The sequence below is a fragment of the Cololabis saira genome, chromosome 15, assembly GCF_033807715.1.
Source record: "Cololabis saira isolate AMF1-May2022 chromosome 15, fColSai1.1, whole genome shotgun sequence".
NCBI lineage: Eukaryota > Metazoa > Chordata > Actinopteri > Beloniformes > Belonidae > Cololabis > Cololabis saira.
The window spans coordinates 1722446-1742949 of record NC_084601.1 but is presented as its reverse complement, the minus strand read 5'-3'; the positions used below and the strand labels follow the sequence as shown (position 1 = coordinate 1742949).

At 41.4% G+C, this 20504-nt stretch overlaps 1 protein-coding gene across 1 annotated transcript; it reads left to right on the top strand.

Moving 5' to 3' along the window:
• Positions 1-208: 208 nt before the first annotated feature.
• On the top strand, positions 209-19794 carry lrp12 (low density lipoprotein receptor-related protein 12). The gene is made up of 11 exons (XM_061742076.1): positions 209-872; positions 3635-3691; positions 3785-3920; positions 6383-6585; positions 6882-7129; positions 8603-8752; positions 8861-9082; positions 9839-10105; positions 13254-13456; positions 14201-14333; positions 16481-19794. The coding sequence occupies exons 1-11, from the start codon at positions 818-820 to the stop codon at positions 17420-17422; spliced, it is 2616 nt and encodes an 871-aa protein (XP_061598060.1). The 5' UTR covers positions 209-817; the 3' UTR covers positions 17423-19794.
• The last annotated feature ends 710 nt before the right edge of the window (positions 19795-20504 follow it).

The window sequence follows — 20504 nt, the reverse complement described above, 5'->3', positions numbered from 1 at the left end:
TTGTTGTTTTGACTATTTTGACTTATGTGTTATTTTATGTTTTCCCAGCTTTCATTCATTCATTCATTAATGTCACTGTTCTCGTGTAGCATTGATTTGTATTCGTTGTGTTATGTTAAAAAAAGAAAAACAATAAAAAATTAACTGATGTATCAACAGTGTTTTAGATGTGATTGATGACGTCAGTCCGCTGTGGGCGGAGCTCTGACGTCCCTCTCTCCTCTGTTGTTGGTCGGAGCTAAAGCTAACGGCTAGCGGCTAGCAGCGTGAAGATGCGGCACCGACACCGACACGCAGAACCGGGCCCGGGGTTCTCTGCTCTGCCCTTCTGCTCCTAGTGACTCCTACTGGACCGGTTCTTAGCCCTGCCCCGGCCCCCTGGTCCCCGGTGGTCGTGTGTGGAGGACGGGCAGCTGAGTTTAGCTCCGTTAGCATGTGGAGTTCCCAGCTGGTGATTTCTCCTCCGAGCCGACACCAGCACCAGCACCGGGATCAGTTCCCCGGGGTTCAGCACACTAACACCCAGCTGTCCAGGCGGTCCTGCTGGTGAAGCTCGTTACTGAGCGGGGGTTTCTGCTCTGGTAGCGGTTAGCGGAGCTAGCGGGGCTAGCGGGGCTCAGGGCTTTGTTCAGCAGGACTGGTCGGGACGGGAACGGGGGGAACTAATCTACCCGATGCTTTTAGTGACAGTCCCAGCAGAACCTCGGACCCGTCTGTTTCAGCACCAGCGGATATGAGTGTGTCGGTCCAGTGACCTTGGATTCCTTGGATCATCATCGATCAGATTCATCAATAATCAGCCCTGGTGTGGGTCACTATGGCCCTGAGTTCGGGCTGCAGGCGGAGCGCTGTCTGCCTGCTCGTCCTGGCAGGTGAGTCGCTGCTGCAGCTGGAAAACACCTGGACAGATGTTCTAGTTCCCCCTGAAATACAGGACTGACTCAGAAAATTTGAATATTGTCGTAAAGTTCTTTATTTTCTCTAATGCAATTTAAAAAAAAAACAAAAATGTCATACATTCTGGATTCATTACAAATCAACTGAAATATTGCAAGCCTTTTATTATTTTAATATTGCTGATTATGGCTTACAGTTTAAGATTACGATTCCCAGAATATTCAATTTTTTTGAGATAGGATATTTGAGTTTTCTTAAGCTGTAAGCCATGATCAGCAATATTAAAATAATAAAAGGCTTGCAATATTTCAGTTGATTTGTAATGAATCCAGAATGTATGACATTTTTGTTTTTGTAATTGCATTACAGAAAATCACAATATTCTAATTTTCTGAGACAGTCCTGTATATTCAAATTGATTAAATGAAGTGATGCTCAAGCCTGTGTAATCCTCAGATGGGTTTTATTTATTTGGCTTTATGGATTTTAGCACAAACATGTTGTTGAAATAACTGTTTGTTTTTTTTATTCAATTTTATTTATATAACCCAATTTTGGTTAAATTTGGTTAAATTACAGACACTCACAATCATGTAACAGCTAAATGTAAAGCATTACCAGAAAACTTACAATACATGTTTACTCTCAGTTCAAATAATGAAGATAGTTGTAGAAAATTTCATTTTAAACATCTATTTGCCCGAACAACTTTAAAGCAGATGAGTGTTTCTGCTGTTGGAATTAAGTTATGGAATTCATTACATTATGATTTAAAGGGCTGTATAAACATTTCTGTTTAAAAAGAAATTTAAAGAGAAAAAAATAGCATGTATGGATGAAATAGTTAAGATTTATAATATATGCGTATGGAGACAGACAATATATCTTAGATTTTTTTGTTTTTCTTTCTTTGTGATGTTAACTAAGTAATTGTGCAGACCATCTGTTATTATTGTTCAGTTTAGTTTTGAGGGAGGGGCAGGTAGAATAAGAGTTTCTTCTTCCTGCTCCTTTCTGGTTATGGAATATGCTTTTGATTGTGTTGTCATTTTACTTGTTTGTTTTTTGTTTTTTTTTGTTTGCATATTTCCATGATCGGAATAAATAAAAAATGAAATGAAATATAGCGTCTATTACAACAGAAGTTGTCTCTAGGATCTTTCCAGAGACTCAGAACATAAACCCCGAGGAATTATTACATAAACAATGGCAGGTAAAAACTCCCCTAGTGGGAGAAAAACAGTGGTAAGGTAAAATTCCCAGTTAGGAGAGAAGAAACCTGGACCAGGACCTGGATCATAAGGGAAACCTCCTGCCAAAGGCCAGACTGGGCAGAGCAGGAAAAGAGAGAACAGACAGAGAGAATGAAGAACAGAGAAAGGAGAGATACAGACACAATGGCAGACTGGTTCACAACTATATAAACAGATGTAGACAGCAGACACAGAGGTGTTCAATTAATAAAAGTAGCACCTCATTTGTATGATGCCTGATTTTAATGTAATTTATTTCTGGTTTTTATTCTGCTAAAAGTTAATGTGAGCGTTAAACAACAGAGGTTATTCAGTGTCAGTGCAAGTCTCCTGACATAATCCCATCACATCGGAGCCACAGAGCCAAAGGTCTGATGGCTTTTAAAAATAGATAATCACTGATCAGCCAACTGCCTGGTTGCACAGCCTGTATTTTCAGGCTTGAATTTAAAAATTGTGTCACTCAGAAAAGTTGCTATCCCCCAAAGATGATGCATTAATAAACAGCGTACTAAATATCAACCAGAATTACCATTTTATTTTTTTCGGCTCATTTATGATACTTTTTTATGTTTTATTTTTGCTTGTGTGGATCAAAATGTTTCATTGTTGACCAGTTTTCAGATACTAGCTTACTTAACATATTTTACTTGTATATTATTATATTGTTAGTATTAGTATTTGGTTATGTATGGTAACTGTTAAATTATATAAGCAATCAGGGATATTTGTAAATGTTGGGTTTAGATAAAACATTGTCAATACCTTGTCTTACTTGTTTTAATATGAATAAGTTCTACATATAATTTTAATTGATCTGAATAGAAATGCAACCTAAATCATCTGAAAAAATGTTTTTGATTAGTTCCCTTTTTTTATTTATGTAAATTATTTTTAAACTGTAATAAAACTAGAAATTATATAGTTGTGTCACACAATCTCAAGATAAAAAGGAGTGAATCTTGTTGTTTTTTCAGTTAGTAATGCACTTAATCATCAGTTTGTGCCTATCTAAAAAAAGTTTAATTGGAATTCATTGCATTGGGTTTAAAAATAACTGTGTGTTCAGTTTGGCATGGCTTTATTTGAAAAAGACAATCTCTTTATTTTATTTTGGCAGTTGATGCCACTGATTTCACATAATTTGACTTTCATCAGCTGCCAGGTAATGGTTGAAAAGTCTTTTGGTACTCGTGGGCAAACAGTTCTGAAGACCTGAGAGTTTGGGGTACTGGGGAACGTCCCTATGGAAAAATTAGAGACAGCACCTTAATGTTGGCTTTTGTTTTGCGTTGCTATCACATTGCAAGTTCAGCTTCTAGTTCAGTGCAAAGGGGATGGAGAGGGAATCGGTTTCCTGTGGATTACTGTGAATCAAATTTGAGCTGATCAGACTTGAGATAAATTAGATAACTGTTACATTTAGCTTTTTTGTTACGGCATTCTTGTTGTTTTTAATGGGTTCTGCCCTGTGTGTGTTCCAGGATGCATCGCTGCTTCTCAGAGGAATGACAACGTTTATGTGTCTGGGTTTTCTAACGGTGAGATCACAATCACACCCATGACATCACAGCTGCCACGACAAATGTCTGCAGTTCAATTCCAACAACCTGTCCCTCTCCCACCCCCCCTAGCCTGTGGTGATGTGGCGGAGCTCTTGCGGGCGTCCAGCGGCGTCATCACCAGTCCTGGCTGGCCTTTCCAGTACCCAACCAGACTAAACTGCAGCTGGAACATCCGAGCCAGACCTGGAGACTCCATCACAATCAGGTAAGACACACACTGTTTCCACTATTTTAACATTTTAATCATTTCAATTAGTTGGGTTTTGTGTGTTCACTAATCAAGAGGTAGACATTGTTGATACTTTACTTTTGAAAACAAGTTTAAGTTTTTTTTTAAAATGTATCCTCTTTCATTTATAAGGTTTTATTAATCAAGGGATACGTAAAAAAAAAGAAAAAAAAATGTTTCTCACCAGGTCTTAAAACTAGGTAAACCGATAAATAACAATTATCATTATTCTTAAAAAAATATTCTTTTTTTTTTTATAGTCAAAATCTTGAAGCATTGTGTCGAAAAAACCCTATAAATACCTGCAGTTATTTGAAGTGATCAGTTCTGTATAACATCCATCTCACGTTCTAGTGGTTGGGTTTTGGACCCGTGTTGCTTCAGGTCATTGTACCGTACTGTCTCAACATTTCAACGGTGTTGAGCTTACTGTTTTGGCCGGGCTATTGCGACACCTTGCTATTTATATTTTTCATTTTTCCTTAAAGCGATTTTACTTGCTATTTGCTTGTCTGCTTGGGATCATGGCCAAGCTTTAGTCGTCGGACAGATGGCCTCACATTTAATCCTAGAATATTTTGGCATACGGAAGAGCTCATGGTTGACTCAATGATGCTCAGGTTCTGTATCTGCAAAACAAGCTAAAATCATCATTCCTCCATGACAACACTGGGTGTGAGGGGGTTTTATTGATGAGCTGTGTGTGTTTTGTTTTTTTCCCCCTACTTTGACATTGTCCCAACATCTTCACTTTTGTCTAAAATACATTTTTCCCAAAGTCTTATGGTTTGTTCAGATTTAATTTGGCAAACTTGAGTCGTTCTATCGTTTTCTTTCTTGTCTAAGGGAGAGAAGAGGCCTTTCCCTGGTATCCCTTTCTAACAAGTCATTCTTAAGCAGTCTGTTTCTACTTGTTCTGTCCTGACATGCTGACTGAAACCTGCAGACTTGCATCATGCAGCTTCTGTTTTTTGTCTTTGTTTTTTTTTTTCTAAAAGCATTGCATGTGGATAGTCTAGGTCCTTGATTATTCTGCAGTTTTTGTGCAGCCAAGTAGTTCCATTTCAGCAAAACAATGGCAGACTAAGATGCTGTGACCACCAACAGCACGTTCTGTATTGTTGATATTGGATGCTTTATGTTCAGCCATAATTAAACCTCTGGTAGTTGTGGCCGTATAATTTATTTTCTCATCTGAATACAAGCAATGTCTTCAAAGATTTATTTTCAGTGTTGTCTCTTGCAAATGTTAGTTACATTTGTCAGCAGGGGCTGCTTTGTTGGTTGGGAACACAGTCCAAAGTAGTGTAAAATAAGCCTGACTGTAAACGCACTGCCGCTCTCACGGCTTCCACTTTATGTGCTTTGTTACGGCTTGTTTCTGACTTCCCTGCAGCGGTTGGAACTGATTGTCTTGGTAAATGGTTTACACTTGTATAACGTCCCTGTAGTTGTTTAAAAATGGTTCAGAGAGACATTCCTGACTTGTCTAAATCTTTGATACATGTCTGCACTGAGCTTCTTTGACTTTCCTGGGTGTTTTTAACCAAACCCTTTTTTTTATTTTGGCTCAGATTAGCTACCAGCTGCAATCAGTCAAGATTGCTTTAAGGAGGTTAAGAAATCTTCACGAGTTAAGACATGCTGGAACTTAGGAATACAGAGTTACTCATCTAAGTTAATGCATGTGTACTTTGACCTTATTTTTAATTTCAGAAAAATAAATAAACACAAGGACTACGTTTACATGCAGTCAAAATTGGTTATTGCTAATATTCCGGTTACTGAAACATTCAGAATATTCCGTTTACATGGTAATTAATCATTGGGGATATCTGGATCAAACCAGCGACGCACGGAGAACGTGATGACGCAATTCCCGTCATTTCTGCTTCTTCTTCCTGTATCCAAATTCAAAACAAATGCTGCTTCGCGCAACTTTTCGCTCATCTTCTTTTAATTCTGGCTATCCCGGTACTTTCTACCGTCTACAAATGCAGAAATGTTCAAATGATTAGTCTCCTCCTCATTCCAAAAGTGTGGCGTGGTCTTGCGTTTCTCCGTGTTTATAAGAACTTCCTGGACTCAAAAGACCAGGATTCCTTGTGAACAGAGCATGTGCAGAAAACAGATTCCTGTTCCGTTTGATGGGGATATTCCGTTTGGTGTTTACATGACCCAATATTCAGGTTTTAAAAGGAGTAACCCAGGGCTCATATTGGGGTTTTTAAAAACCCCAATATGAGTAAATTCTGGTTATTCAAAGGGGTTATTGGTGTTTACATGGCCGTGCAAATTCGGGTTATTGCCAATATTGGGGTTTTAAAAGGGTTATTGATGCATGGAAACACAGTGAATCATATTTTTCCCACAAGAAATGTTATAAAAATTCTAAGTTCAAGCCATGACCATAAGTGAATATTTTGTTCCTCTTGTAGTTTCCAGGACTTTGACCTCCAGGGTTCCCATCGCTGCACGTCAGACTGGATGTCCATCAGCAGCTACCGGAGCCTGGACGGGCTCCGGGTCTGTGGGTCGTCCCTGCCGCCGCCCTACGTCTCAGCCCAGGACCACGTCTGGATTCACTTCCACTCCGATGACAGTCTGACGGGGAAGGGCTTCCGCCTGTCCTACATCACTGGTATGATGGCGTGTTCAGTCTGTAAAGCTGTGCTGCGTAAGCCATTTGACACATTTCTCCGCGCAGCAGTAATTTAAAGCAGCATTTTCATTCTGACCTCCCTTTGATCAGCAGCTCTGGTGTCTCTTACGGTTGTTGCATAACACTTGTTTACTGAACAGACCACGGTGATGTAATTCAGGATTAGAGGTTGATGTAAATCTCCTGAACAGGGATGGAAAAAGAACACACCAGAGAGCACTCTGCAGTGTTAAGCTACTGCCATGTCACTGAAAATAAAAACCCTGTGATTTTAGGTAAACCCGAGGCCTCTAGCTGCGACGTGGACCAGTTCCACTGCTCTAATGGGAAGTGCATCCCAGACTGGTGGCGCTGTAACTCCATGGACGAGTGCGGGGACAATTCAGATGAGGAGCTGTGTGTGGACTCGCCATTTTCCTTCCAGCCCTGCAGCTTAAACCAGTTCCCCTGCCTGTCCCGCTACACCCGCATCTACACCTGCCTGCCACAGAGCCTGCGCTGCGACGGCAGCATTGACTGCCAGGTAACGGACAAGTTTACTTATTGGCCTGTCATAAAGACATTAAAATGCGTGGATTCAATCCTATTCGTTGTGTCCTATCTTGTCCCTTTTGGTTGTTCAAATTATGAATCACTTAATCCAGCAGAGTCACAGGGCTACAGTTCCCACAACTGCTCTTTCCAGTTTTGCTCATTTACTTCCAGAAGTCTTAGTACAGAGAATGTCTGACTTAGAGCAATAAAGTGGATCTTCAGTCAGTTTGTTCTAGGGGTGTAACGATACACTAATCTCACGATACGGTACTATCCACGATATTGAGGTCACGATAACGATACAATATTATAGCAGTATTTTTTTAACAACCTTGAATGAGGAACATATGACTGGAAAAAATTGTCTTTTATTTGAAAGATACAAAATACAAAACAATGCTGTGTGCCCTATTGTTTACAGTTTGTAATGCTTTATAACTGTTTTAAGTTTTAAAGAAAAAGCCAGGCCAACCATTTTCCACAAACTGAACTAAAAGTAAATGTCAGGTTTGCATTATGATCTTCAGTTTCATACAAGTACAAATATTTAGCCACAAACTGAATAGTTTCTCTCATGTATGATTTGACTTTTTTCTTTTCCACAAATTTAACAACTAAAATTAAATAAATAAAAGTAAATCAATACATACAATTTTACATCATAAAAAAGATTGATTCATGCTCACCTTATAAGTGTAAGAGGAGATTTATTTTTGTTAAGGTTATTTTGGTAATTCAGGGTTGATTTATTTTATAAATATATTCTTTATATTGTGATGTAAATCAGGGACTATAATGACACTAGTCAGTTTATCTGTAGTGATTAGTCTGTTTTAGATTGGGCGGAGTGATACGCCACAGTACGGCACTAGGTGCTGTGTTGATGTTCTAAAATCCTACGCTGTTGAGGGACATTAAAGTACACTGGAACTCAGCAGAAGTTTCCCCGTGTTTATCCTACTCACCACCCCAAAAAGGTTTAATTTAATAAGGTAAGGCTTAACTCTACACCAGCCTTACATCAGTAAAAGTTCAGAGCTCAAAATCCCCAAGAGTCCCGTGATCGGGACCAAAACGGTACTAGTTTCTTCTGAGCGGAGGAAGATTTGGTCCGCGGGTCGAGGCGCAATAGATTAATATTAATAACCCAATATCGCGATACAGTTTGTCACCTCCACGACACGTATTGTGACGTTTTTGTATCGCGAAATTTCGTGGCACAATATATTGTTACACCCCTAGTTTGTTCACAGGAACAGCCAACCCACTAGTGCTTACAATACTCATCTCTCCCACAGTTCAACCACAGGTCAACAAGGGACAGTTATTGTCCGTTACATCCAAATCCATTCGCCTGAAATTCACTTGTCTCACTTGGTCCTTCTTTCTGCTCAACAGTCGGGATTAAATTCACCTTGAATGTCAAATTCATCTCTGACACTGTTTTTTATTTTTATTCCAGGATCTTGGTGATGAGATCGACTGTGATGTTCCCACATGTGGAGAGTGGTTAAGGAACTTTTATGGTTCGTTCAGCTCTCCCAACTACCCTGATTTTTATCCTCCGGGGAGTAACTGTACCTGGCTGATAGACACTGGAGACCACCGTAAGGTAAATATGAGATGGCAGACGGTTGAAGAAAATCTCTTTTGAGCTTCTATGTGACCGTTAAAAAACAAAAAAAACCTTAATTGACCGCTCCTTCTCCCCTTCTTGCAGGTCATCTTGCGGTTCACCGACTTTAAACTGGACGGCACTGGTTATGGTGATTATGTGAAGGTGTACGACGGTCTGGAGGAGAACCCACGCCGTCTCCTCAGGGTGCTGACGGCCTTCGACTCCAGAGCACCAGTCGCAGTGGTTTCTTCATCCGGACAGCTGAGGATTCACTTCTACGCTGATAAGATCAACGCTGCCAGAGGCTTCAACGTCACCTATCAGGTGCATTGCTGTCGTCTGAATCTAGACGGGCTCTGTGAATCTGTTGTTATGGTTCTGTGTGAAGTTCCACTTTTAGTAGTTTTGACTCATCACTGTGAATAATGGTATTTAAGATTTGTTTAAGATCATTTTCTTTTTTTTTTACTTGGATGGGTGCTATTTCATACGACGGAGTATTAGGGCCAAACTAAGACCAAAAAAAATGGAAATTACGAGAATAAAGTTATAATATTACGAGAATAAAGTCGTAACATTTTGAGAATAAAGTCGTAATATTAAATGTATTATAAATATATTAATATAACTTTACAAGATGCTCAATATTCCTCATTTTAACACATGGAGAAGATGCTCTTCCTGTTAAGAGTTCTCATAAATTATATTCTCATAATGACTTTATTCTCGTAATATTAGTACTTTATTCTCATAATGTTACGACTTTATTCTCGTAATGTTACGACTTTATTCTCGTAATGTTACGACTTTATTCTCGTAATGTTACGACTTTATTCTCATAATGTTACGACTTTATTCTCGGAATGTTACGACTTTATTCTCACAACGTTATGACTTTATTCTCGTAATTTTATAACTTTATTCTCGTAATTTCCTTTTTTTTTATCTTAGTTTGTAATTTCGCATGTGCTAAGAGATTATATATCTTTAAGAGATCTTTAAGAGTCATACTTTTTCATTTCTTTTGCATCCGTGGGTTTTCTCTGACCTGTTTCCGTGGCTGTCTCTGTTATTGTGCAGGTGGACGGGTTCTGCCTGCCCTGGGAGGTTCCCTGTGGAGGGAACTGGGGCTGTTACACGGAGCAGCAGCGCTGTGACGGGTACTGGCACTGCCCCAACGGGCGGGATGAGCTGAACTGTTCATCTTGCCAGGAGGACGAGTTCCCCTGCTCCAGAAACGGAGCCTGTTATCCTCGATCAGACCGCTGCAACTACCAGAACCGCTGCCCCAACGGCTCGGACGAAAAGAACTGCTTCTTCTGCCAGCCTGGAAACTTTCACTGCAAGGTGTGACGGCGCGTATGCAAACACTAGATTGGGTTGGAAGTTATTAGTATGTTGCTTTTTTTTTCTTCTTACAATTCATTTGTTCCCCTCCTCCATTCAAAAGAGCTCTACTACACAGAGATGGTTCTTCCTCAGGGAATAGTAGCCACATTTAGACTGTCATGCAAAAAATTTGCAAATGAGTGCAATCCAGCACCACACGCATCTCTGCTTTTTCAGCTGGGTTTAAGCAGGACTTGATTAGGGCTCCCTTAGGACTAAAGACATGGACTTTTAGTCGAGAATTTACCCATAAGCCGGACAGACCGAAGTCAAAAAGTGATTAGGTGCTTCACAACATTTACTGCCTTTAGTAAACACGATGCGCAGCACGTACTAGTCGTCTAAGGGAACTATGGCCTCACTAAGTACCTGAGCAGATAATGATGTCCAAACCAAGATCAATAGCACAGGACTCTCTCAAAAAATTAGAATATTGTGATTTTCTGTAATGCAATTACAAAAACAAAAATGTCATACATTCTGGATTCATTACAAATCAACTGAAATATTGCAAGCCTTTCATTATTTTAATATTGCTGATCATGGTTTACAGCTTAACAAAACTCAAATATCCTATCTCAAAACATTTGAATATTCTGGGAATCTTAATCTTAAACTGTAAACCATAATCAGCAATATTAAAATAATAAAAGGCTTGTAATATTTCAGTTGATTTGTAATGAATCCAGAATGTATGACATTTTTGTTTTTTTAATTGCATTACAGAAAATAAAGAACTTTATCACAATATTCTAAATTTCTGAGACAGTCCTGTATCTGCTTTAATAATGCATAGGCATTATTGGGCAGATTTGGTTTGAGATGTAACATACGACTGATTCCCAGCACATCATCATTCATCCACCCAGTTCTCATTCAGTCTATGAAGTTTTGCCGTTAAACAATAGATTTTTCTTTTTTCTAGCTGAACAGTAAATTGATTCACCAGCAGTAGCGACGCTGGCGCGGGTTTCCGGGTTATAAAAACCCAATGTCAACAACATTTCAAAGTAGAGGGCCCCCCCCTCTGCCCTAAGGGGCGGCCGCCTCGCGTGGCATCGGACGCGCTCTCTCCACACTGAACGCGTTATCGGCCCCACGTTCTACCACGTTCTTTTGATTGACAGCGGAGACTCGCCTTTTAAAATGCTGATTTATGGTTCCGCGTTACACCAACGCAGACCTTACGACATAGGGTACGCGGCGCACTGACCGAATGGGGCGCGTCACCGCGTACCCTACGCCGTAGGCTACGCCGTCAATTTTACGCGGAACCATAAATCTGCCTTTATTCACCCGCCCGAGACTCTCCTTTTATTCGCCCCACCAACCGCCCGTGCGCTCCCTTTGCAGCTCCCTGTCCATCTCCCTCCAGCAGCTGCCACTTTATTGAGGTTTTTGTAGTGAAATGAGGAGGAATCATAGAGATAACTTCTCATTTCAACTAACTGGATCAGCCGTTCCTCATCATGACTGTTTCCTACAGCGCTTTCAACCGACATTTAACGCAGGCGGCAGGAAGAAAATAGAAGCAGGTCTAACGTCCGACCAAAGTGGGAAAAAAAACTAACAAAATAACGGCGTGTGGTGACGCAATCAAACAGGAACAGCTGGAGTGAGCGGCGTGTTCGTGGTGTTAAAGCAGCAAACATGTCAGCATGTCAGATCATTACTGGGATGTGGGGAAAAAGCAGAGGACACGAGAAATGATCAAATAGGTACCAGATCTTGTTGGATCCGGCACAAATTAAGCCCTAATAAGATTAAGATAAGATTCTTATTATATCTTATTATTTTATCAGAACCTTCCAGCTCCTTGGCGATCTCCCTCCAGCAGCTGCCACTTTATTGAGGTTCTTGTATTGAAATGAATGTTTCCTACAGCGCTTTCAACTTTTTTTTCAACTTTCAACCGGCTTTCAAAGCGAGCGAGAGGAAGAAAATAGAAGGGCATGCGACAAAAGTCCAGCTCAAAACGGCGAGCCGCATCACGCCGCGTCGCTCGCAACCAGTGTATTTGTTTGTTTTGTTTGTATTTGTTTATGTAGTTGTTTGAATAATGTTTTAGAAGAAATTGCATAGGAACAGACCAGTTTCATGACAGTACAGATTCACTGGTACAAAGTCAATTAAAAAGCTTTACTCTATGCATTACACTTGGTTACATTTTGTTTACATTGAGGAGGGAAAGGCTTTTGCAGAAAATAGCAGCTTGAAAAGCTCTGTGATGTATTGTAAGCTTGTCAAGCTGCTAGCTATAGTTATTAATTATTGTGAACTTGTAGATAAGCTATTTTCTTCTTGAAATGAGGAGGATAATAATTATAATTGTTGTCATGACACTTTCTTTGGCTTTATCGTTTCTCATTCAGTTTTTACTCCTTATATTATCTAAAATTGAATAGGGGAATACACAGAGCTTTGCCCTGTTGCACTATTCACCACCCTGCAGTTATTATTATCCTGTGCTATGCATTCATCTGCTGATCTGGAATGGTCTTTTTTGTTATAATCATTGAAGCTGCTTGTGGCTGTCAATCTGTTTCTAAACGACTTAAAGTCATGCAAAGTTAACCGATCCGACCCGTAAGATCCCAAAAATTTTGCGCGTGCGCGCGCAAAGCACGCACACGCAGTTTAGGCCTCCGCTACGCGGGGGCCCCTTTGGGCTCAGAACCCATAAGGGATTACACCTGGCGACGCCCCTGTTCACCAGATTGTATTTTGGAGCTTTAGCTTAGTTGCTTGATGGTCATGAAATATTTCCCCTGAATGATGCAGCTGCTTGTGTTGTGTTTGTATAAATTCATTACTATTTTAAAATCTCTGATGTGACCAGTTCCTGGTTGGACACCAGTAAATGGTTGATCCGTTTCTTTGACCTCAAATCAATTTTATATCTCAGATTGGACTATATATCAACAGGAATTTAGTATCTACATCTGGAAAGTCTCTGCAACTCGTAACTTATAAATTAAGATGTTGAAACAAATCAGCTCCCCAATATGGAACAATGTAATAGTTACACATAAGCTTGTGTTTCTTCACTCAAAACCACCAATATCCCTGAAAGAAAAGCTGAATTCTTTGCTTTTTATCTCTGCAGAATAACCGCTGCGTGTTTGAGTCCTGGGTTTGTGACGCGCAGGACGACTGCGGAGACGGCAGCGACGAGGAAAGCTGCCCCGTCATCGTTCCCACCAGAGTAATTACAGCTGCAGTCATCGGCAGCCTGATCTGTGGGCTCCTATTGGTCATCGCCCTCGGCTGCACCTGCAAACTCTACTCACTGCGCATGTTTGAACGCAGGTAACAACATCTGGGAGCATTCGTTACATGTTCCAGACGGTGCTTCTGATTGGTTAGACCCTCTCAGTGACTACGTTTACATACAGTCAAAATTGGGGTTATTGCTAATATTCAGGTTACTGAAACATTCAGAATATTCCGTTTATATGGTAATTAATCATTTGGGATATCTGGATCAAACCAGTGACGCACGGAGAACGTCATGACGCAATTAACATCATTTCTGCTTATTCTTCCTGTATCCAAATTCAAAACAAATGCTGCTTCGTGCAACTTTTCTCTCTCCTTCTTGTAAATCTTCTATCCCGGTACTTTCTACCGTCTACAAATGCAGAAATGTTCATATCCTTCATTCCATTTATGAAGTGATTAGTCTCCTCCTGGTCTTGTGTTTCTCCGTGTTTAGAAGAACTTCCTGGACTCAAAAGACCAGGATTCCTTGTGAACAGAGCATGTGCAGAAAACAAATTCCTGTTCCGTTTGATGGGGATATTCCGTTTGGTGTTTACATGACCCAATATTCAGGTTTTAAAAGGAGTAACCCAGGGCTCATATTGGGGTTTTAAAAAACCCCAATATGAGCAAATTGTGGTTATTCAAAGGGGTTATTGGTGTTTACATGGCCGTGCAAATTCGGGTTATTGCCAATATTGGGGTTTTAAAAGGGTTATTGATGCATGGAAACGCAGTCATTGTGATTCCAGTTGTGGTACGTTGAGATTCAAATGTTATTCCTGCTTGCAGGTCGTTTGAGACCCAGCTGTCCCGAGTGGAGGCAGAGCTGCTCAGGAGGGAGGCCCCTCCTTCTTACGGCCAGCTGATTGCTCAGGGACTGATCCCACCAGTGGAGGATTTCCCAGTTTGCTCCGGGAACCAGGTACAAATTCAGCCGTCTGTCCATAGATGGATAATAATGGTCTATGAGAAGTGGATTTGACTTGACGCTGCCAGATCACGTTGTTTAAAACCTACAAAGGCACTTGGACAGCCCATTCCTTGTAAAGGCAACCTTTAACCCCAAAAAGTCCGATACATTCCTCTTCCTCCCATGCTCCACGTCTCCACCAGGTTTAATGACATTCTGACATATTGTGTTTGGATTGCATTTTTGATAGACATAGCTAAAAAAATCTCTCTTAAAACTTAAGACGAGCAGAGGAATGAGCAGTAGTGTCACCATGACATCCATCTATAGGACTGTCTCAGAAAATTAGAATATTGTGATAAAGTTCTTTATTTTCTGAAATGCAATTTAAAAAAACAAAAATGTCATACATTCTGGATTCATTACAAATCAACTGAAATATTGCAAGCCTTTTATTATTTTAATATTGCTGATTATGGCTTACTTAAGATTAAGATTCCCAGAATATTCTAATTTTTTGAGATAGGATATTTGAGTTTTCTTAAGCTGTAAACCATGATCAGCAATATTAAAATAATAAAAGGCTTGCAATATTTCAGTTGATTTGTAATGAATCCAGAATGTATGACATTTTTGTTTTTGTAATTGCATTACAGAAAATCACAATATTCTAATTTTCTGAGACAGTCCTGTATAGTATTTCACCTTCTCTGAAGAATCAGCAACTCCTCTTCAAAATTACAATGATGGAGTTGTCATAGCGACCAGAGGCCTCAGTAGAATTTAAAATGAATACCGTCTTACATCAGTGGAATAAGCTGAAGCTGCTGTCATTTTAGGAAAATCTAATTTTATCAGACGTGTATGAAGGTCTAAATGTTTATTTATTTGTGTGAACACTTTCTCTGAGAACAAAAGATTGCTTTTTGCACTGCTTCCCTCTCCAATGTGTAGAGCCGTTCTCTAATCTATGCAAAATCTCTTAAACCAGTGACGGAGCAGATAAAGGCTTCTTTTAGTCTGATCAAACTCTACCGATCTTCTGGGACAGTGAATCACTGAGTCAACAGAGTCTAGTTTATGAAAATAAATGGATGTGGCAGTGAGTGAAAACAGACGTGTGAGGATCTGTGTTAGGGCTGGGCGATAAGGACCAAAAGTCATATCTCCATATTTTCTAGCTGAATGGCGATACTCGATATATATCCATATTTTTTCTGTGCCATAATTGGGGTTTCCCCCAAAGCATTATAGCATAGCATCTCTGTTAGCTTCATTTTTTCTGAGGCAAAACCTTAAAAAAACAGTCAGTTTTAATACAAAGCCTGGTGCCAAATGTCACACAGACATTTATTATCAGAGGTCTGCACAATATCAAAATGTATAAAACAAATGAAATAAAAATAAACTGCCTGCATATATAGAATAAAAATGCTTCTTGAATAAAATAAAACAAATATCCCTTTCCTGCATAACAATTAAATTAAAATACACTGTACAATTAATACAATGTAGACAGTAACAGGCAGACTTTTCCACTGAGGTTGACAGTTGTGCAAATAACAAAACATTTGTGAAAATCTCAAATAAAACATTCAAGTCAATTTGTCACAAAATAAGCTATATCATAATTTTTTATTTTTTTTTAAATTCAATTCAATTCAATTTTATTTATATAGCGTCTAATACAACAGATGTTATCTCTAGACGCTTTCCAGAGATCCAGAACATAAACATAAACATAAACCCCCGAGCAGTTATTACATAAACAATGGCAGGTAAAAACTCCCCTAGTGGGAGAAAAGCCTTAAGCCAAACAGTGGCAAGAAAAACTCCCCTTTAGGAGGGAAGAAACCTGGACCAGGACCTGGATCATAAGGGGGGTAGAAACCTGGACCAGGACCTGGATCATAAGGGGGGTAGAAACCTGGACCAGGACCTGGATCATAAGGGGGGACCCTCCTGCCGAGGGCCAGACTGGGGGAGTCAGGGACTCCCCCAGTCCCCCAGTTTCAAATCGATATAAACGATATTGTCTCGTACCATATCTCGTTTGAAAATATATCCATATATATTAAAATCTGGATATATCGCCCAGCCCTAATCTGTGTGACGCAACCTGGTTCTGATGGGTTTTATTTGACTGTTTCTCTTCTCAGGCATCAGTCCTGGAAAACCTCCGTCTGGCCGTGCGGTCTCAGCTCGGCTTCACCTCCCTCAGACTCCCTTCCTCTGGTCGCCATGGCAACCTGTGGCGCAGACTCTTCACCTTCTCTCGCTCCCGCCGGTCCGGCTCGTTGGCTCTGGTCTCCGCCGATCTGGACGACAGCGCCGGCACCGGCAGCACCGGCAGCTCTGGCTCGGACCTGATGTCTCCGGATTCTGACGACACGGACACGGAGAGCGAGCGGGGGCGGGAGCGCGGTGTGGGGGCCGTGGGGGGGCCCGTGGCCCCTCTGCCCCAGAAAGCCCCGCCCCCCTCGGCCGTAGAGGCCGTGGTTTCTCTGGCAGCGTCTGCACCCACCGCCACCCCGACGCCGACCCGAGACCACGGCCGTGACGACGGGAGAGAAGCTCCGCCCCCCCCCAGCCCCGTCACCGTGGTAACCTCCAACCCAGACCCGGAGTGTCACAGAGACTCCTCAGAGCTCCCGCCACCGTCCACCTCCACCCTGCAACGCCTGGCCCAGAACCTCCACCGCCTGGCCCGGAACCTGACCAGAACCAGTCAGAGCCAGCAGAACCAGACCTGGACCAATCACAGCCCACTCCGCCAGCTGGAGACGGGACGAGGCGGCGACGAGAGCGCGGAGCGCCGAGGCAGCCGGGAGGACGAGGAGGACGTGGAGCTGCTGATCCCCGTCTCTGACTCTGACTCCACCTCTTCCCTGGTCAGCGACGTGCGGCAGCCCCTGCTGGAGCCACGCCCCTCCAGCTCCGGACACGCCCCCCGCCACCACCGTGGACACGGCGGCCGGGGGGGGCGGGACGGCACCTGTGAACACTGTGGGATGGTCCACACGGCCCAGATCCCCGATGCCTGCCTGGAGGCCACAGGGAAGACGGAGAGCAGCGACGACGAGCTGCTCCTGCTCTGCTAGCAGACTCCCCGGCCAGCCAGCAGGCTAACGCTCACGCTAACGGTTAGACTCTTCTGAGACGCTGAACTACGAGCCGCCACGACAACCGTCCACACCAACTCACGTCTGACCGGCTGGTTCAACCGTTTCCTCGTACACTAACAGTGATAACTTTCTGACTGACACACTAACAGTCCTCATACTACGGTGGCCGAGACCCGCCATTGTTGAAAATAAAAGTAACGCTGCAAACAGAAACAAACGCCGCTGCAAATAAAATAAACGCTTAGCAAATAAAATAAACGCTGCAAACAAAAAGAAACGCAGCTGCAAATAAAATAAACGCTGCAAATATAAAGAAACCCCGCTGCACATAAAATAAAAAAACAACGCAAATAAAAAAGCCACAACGGAAGTGAATTACCAGGGACTATTTTTGCCGATGCACCGGTGTTGCACGTTAAAAATTACACGTAGCAACGTTGAACAATAACCTTTTCACTTATTTTCTCAATCGTTGTTCTTCTTATTCCTCGCTCTTCTTATTTCTTCCTTTTCACTTACGTCCTCTTCGTCTTCTTCTTCTCCTCTCATGTAAAAAACACCGGTGCATCAGCAAAAATAGTCCCCGGTAATTAGATAAGATAAGATAAGATAAGATAATCCTTTAATAGTCCCACAGAGGGGAAATTTGCAGTGTACAGCAGCAAAGGGGATAGTGCAAAAAACAAGAGGCATCAATAGAAATAGTAATAACACAATAATAATAACACTATAAACAGTAAACTGGTATATACAATAATAATAATAAGAAGAAAAATAAATAATAAATACTAGTATATAAAAAAATAACAGAGGGATATTTATATAATTGCACGTTGCAGTGAATGAAAGATATTGCACATTATTTCCCTTTATGTACATTTATTGTCAGGTTGTATGTGGTCTACTGTTCACTTCCGTTGTGGCTTTTTTATATTTTGCATCGTTACTTATTTGCAGCGGCGTTTCTTTTATTTGCAGCGGCGTTTCTTTTTATTTGCAGTGTTTCTTTAATTTTCACCAATGGCGGGCACCGTATCATACGGTTCCCTAACACGCTTCACTAGTAACAGACACACTAACGGTACAAATGAGAGCCTGGTTCTCTTATCTCAAATCAACGCTTAAAACACATCCCATTGATCTATATTTACAGTCTAACACCTGTTAGCGATTGTTAGCCTGCTGGCTGGATTAAAGGTTAGCTATCAATGATGTCGGAGCTAAACAAACCAATCAGAGACTTGGGGGGTTATGATGTCACTGATTGGATTCTTATTGGTACGACCATTTAAAACAAAAAAAAGTAGTTTTTTCTCCCCCTGGTACGTCCGTCAGCTCCCTGCTCCCTGTGTCCTGCTCCACGGTACGACTGGAAGAGACTGGAGTCCCCGGGGAGCAGATGGTTTAAGAGAATATAAAGTTTTTATAAGTAACCTTTCTGATTGGTTGATGTGCGAGGACTCGTGGTCAGGTGCAACTCTTCATTTTCAAGCTGCTGGTGGAGGATGAGGGTCGTGTAACCAGGAGGAATCTGTCCCTGACGGCGCTGCACTGACCGCAGCCGGGAGATCGGTGTCATTAGTTATGATTATTATACAATTTAATGTTACACCCTACTGCCTGGGATCATAGTTAATTTCCGGTTCTAAAGTGGTTCAAGCAGAGGTTTGTATTTATATCTACAGTAAAATGTGTCCAGTTAACAGAGAAAGTGGTCAAACTGTTGATCAGAGAAAAATTCTTTTCATTTTTTGTCACCTAATTTTCTGTTAACAGAGTCGCACTTTTCATCACACCTCAGCAACGAAATATGAAGCACAAATACCACAAATATCTGTTTCTATTACTAAGTTTCAGACAGTTGTTCCTTTCATTCCATCAGCTGATGCTCGGTTACAGCCTGAGGTCACATGGCCCCCGTCACGGTGTCGTGACGGCGTCTTTCATGCTGCATGTCGGTGTCTCTGCCTGTCGAGCTGAACCAGAACCAAGACCAGATCTGTTGGACGACATTTACAGAATTCTGATGGAGAGACGGCAGCTTCAGATACAACTGGTTTATACACATTGTCCTTCTTATTTTGTGACTCATCCTCTCCTTTCCCAGACTAAAGCCATTCAGATGTCTTTATTTCTGATCTTTGTTACTGTTTTTGGTACTCAACTGACCCCGTGTGAGTGTGACCGTGTATATTTATTATTATTGAGTATGGGTATTGTGTTATTTTTGATGTTGTGTAGCTGTTTTTCTGACCTGCATGATTCAACTCGTTTGGTGTTTTTATTTGAGTCTGTACAAATAAAACCTGGTAAACTGCACTCAGAATTAAAGATTCACATTAAGTAAAGTGACATGACTTCAGATTTTCTTGTTTTCGTCTTTGCTTTTATTATGAACGAGCACCGGTCATGAAGTAATGAAGCTCTGTTGCTCTGTGATGGGGAGACTTCTGAAAGTGAGGCTCAGACGGTTTGGCACTGAGAGACTGTTGGCTGAATGTCCCTAAATCCATTTTTTTTTTTTTTTAAACCTGGCCAAAACAGTCTTTTAGTATGTTGCCATTTTAAGTGTATCAAAATAAAATCTAAATGTTTCTTGTTAGGGTCAGGAGAGGCTTATTGCAAATGAACACGTCTTTACCTGGCTGTCTGTCCATCAGAGGACAGACTTTAACCCTTGTGCTGTCTTCGGGTCAAGGAAGGAGGAAGAGAAGAAGGGAGGAAAGAAGGAAGGAAGGAAGAATGAAAAGAAGGAAGGGAGAAAATAAGGAAGGGATGATGGGAGAAAAGAAGGATGGAAGGAAGGGAGGATGGGAGAAAAGAAGGATGGAATGAAGGGAGAAAATAAGGATGGGAGAAAGGAAGGAAGGAAGGGGAGAGCAGGAGGAAAGAAGGATAGGAGAATTAGGTCATTTTGACCCAAAGACGGTACAAGGGTTAAAGTTCTGATCTGGTCTAGCTCTGAAAGGTCCAGGACCAAAAACACATCAGTGACCTTTTCATTTTTTATCAGTTCCCAGAGTCAGAACCAGACATGGAGAAGCTGCAGCTTCTATGC